This window comes from Camelina sativa, chromosome 13 (genome assembly GCF_000633955.1).
Source record: "Camelina sativa cultivar DH55 chromosome 13, Cs, whole genome shotgun sequence".
Lineage (NCBI taxonomy): Eukaryota > Viridiplantae > Streptophyta > Magnoliopsida > Brassicales > Brassicaceae > Camelina > Camelina sativa.
Genome location: NC_025697.1, coordinates 17,828,501 through 17,831,192, shown reverse-complemented (window position 1 = coordinate 17,831,192; position 2,692 = coordinate 17,828,501). Strand labels below are relative to the sequence as shown.

The 2,692-nt window shown below is 27.9% G+C and overlaps 1 protein-coding gene across 2 annotated transcripts in view; it reads left to right on the top strand.

The window, feature by feature from the left end:
* Positions 2,296-2,692, top strand: part of LOC104736996 (putative esterase/lipase HI_0193) — a 3,380-nt gene continuing 2,983 nt past the window's right edge. Inside the window, exon 1 of one of the 2 annotated variants that reach the window (XM_010457095.2) lies at positions 2,296-2,685. In XM_010457095.2, the coding sequence (XP_010455397.1) occupies positions 2,572-2,685 (114 nt within the window). In that variant the 5' untranslated portion in view covers positions 2,296-2,571. The remainder of the gene's footprint in view (positions 2,686-2,692) is intronic. The other variant, XM_010457094.2, reaches the window with a different exon arrangement.

Below are 2,692 nucleotides of genomic sequence, written 5' to 3'. Positions count from 1 at the left end.
TCAAAAGACTTTTTTGTTTATTTGGTTTGTTCGAGAAAAAGTGGAATTGTTAGAAAGGAAGGTTCGAGGAGGTAGAGAAGGAGAATAAAGAGGTGGCGTGAGAGAGACACAGGCCATATGTGTTTTATTGGACTACACGTGGCGTTTTTGTAGTGGTTTGATATTTTTTAGTCGGTTGACTATTTAATTCTTTTTTCTTTTCATTATTTTGGTAAGGACTTTGTTTTTTTGGAAGTGCAACTTTATATTATTTATAATTATTAAAAATAATAATGAATGAGTTGCAAAAAAAAAAATCAACTTTATATTTTAGACAAAATAAAATAAAAACTTTATATATAAAGTAGAGTATAATAATTTCTATTTTTTTTAAAACAAGTTTGAAGATGTTTTTTTTTTTTTTTCTAAATCAAATTTTTATAGCATAATTCTAAGACATAAAATGAAACCACTAAAAATAGGTATCTTACATGAACTATTTATTGCTTTCCTTCGACATGTTTGGATAACTACTTTTATGATCCCAATACTTTGGATCACTTTATTATCATGGTTTGAAAGTTGTTTTCATTTTCCAAAGAGATAATCAACTTTTATTGAAACTATGCCAACACTATTGGTTGTGGCAATAATTTTTTTGTCAATTCTAAAACCTCAGTTCTCAGGTATGAAGTAGTCATTGTACACGGGTGTTTTTATATCCAAAAACTTTTTGACATTATATATCTAAACATTCTCAAATTTTCAAAATTAAAATAAAATTATTTATAGAGTTGATCGACTTTTAAAAAATCATTGATTCAAAAATATTTTTTTCAAGTAACAATGATCAAAAATCAAAATTTTCTTATTGTGGAAGACAAAATACAATAATCCTTATTCAACTCTAAAATTGGATGCTTACCTTTTTATCTATATATTCACTTCGTTTGGATAACTTATTTAAATTTTCTTGTAAGTTCTATATCAATCTTCCAATCGGGAAATTTGGAGATTATATCATATTTCCAAAAGATATGGCACCTTTAAATTTTCTAGTAAGTTCTATATCAATCTTTTAATCGGGAAATTTTCAATGGGAAAACTTCAAATTCAACTTTAAAATCTATATTTTACATTTAAGTTCTCATATTGTTTATAATTAATTAAGATCATAAAATGTTTTACATAGGAACTATAAAACATATAAATAATAATAAAACATAATATTATAATCAATATTAATTAATAAATCATTATTAGAATATAAAATTACCTACAAAAAATAATAAACACACTAGTTAAGACACTAAATTATGAAAAATACTAGTAAACTTGTGCAACATATGTACTCTACAACATTATAATCTCTAGGAATGTTTCCATTTTCAATAAAGTAGTGATGATGTGAATCAAATTTATCACATCGTCTCATCGGATCAAAAAGCAAAACTCAAAACATATATTGTTGAAGGCAAAATAATACACATATTAAATTTTTAATTTCATCAAAATAATTTTTTTTTTGTTTATAGAAAATGCATCAACTGGAAAAATAGTTATGAGATAACTCAATTATATATGCAAAATCAAACAAAAAAGTATTGAATGGAATGAAGGATGAAAATAAATTTTTGTTAACAAATTTGGACATCATTGTCGACAATAAATACCGTTATTCGATTTGAACAAGTAAGAATCATACAAAAAAAACAAGAACAATTTTTAATTACACCAAATCAATATGAACATTTTCTGGTTACTTTTTGAGAATAATTTTACAAATTATTAGTATTTTTGTAATATATATGTAAGTTGTAACTTTAATTGTTTATGTTATATTATTTTCGTGTAAGTACTTTTTTTTTGTTAAAGATCTTTAAAGTACTATTTTTAAAGTATAGCTGCTATAGCATTTTGTTTTATATTAATATTTTATGTTATTGGTATTTATTTTATGTTGTGTGTAAAAATTCGGAAAAACTTATCAAACAGTCTATATCACGTTGGTCAAATCCAAAATAATCTACTTTTCTAGATAAACGAGACAACACTGCTAAGGTTTTGTTGTGCTTAAAGAGCGGTTTGATGGGAGTAGCATCATTTAGGGTTAGCGTCTTGGGGGTTTGCATTTCTCACCCTAATTTACTAATTTTGTCTAGAGCAGTCAAGTCAACATAATATCAACTATAGATTTTGAAAATAATTAAAACCAAATCAAACCAATTTGTTTACTCGATTTGTTTAGATTTATGGTATATTTACAACGTTTATGAGGTTGTTTAGTTAGGTGGGAGGCTGGACGGACCGACCACTCTACGTCCGTGTCAAAGCCGACAAAAGGGGTATATCTGTCATTTCGTCTCTGTTTCCAACCTGAGAGGATTCTCCAAAAACAAAAAAAAACATACGGCGGAGGAAAAAACCAAGGGAGTCTGACGGAGAGACCAAGGAAGAGGAGACGAATCACAAATCGCATTGCATTCGATTTCTCCGCCTCTTTTTAACTTCTTCATCAATCTCCTTCCTTTCTCTGTTTCCGATCAAATTGCGAATTCCGGCGTTTTTCCCAAATTTTTGAATCTGTTCGTAATGTCGTCGGTCTCTTGCTCCACGGCGAGCTCTAACGGCGGATGTAGATTCATATTTCAAGCCAAAACATCAATCCATTCTCCTAGTTTCATCAGAATCGGAACAAATTCTCAGGTTCCTT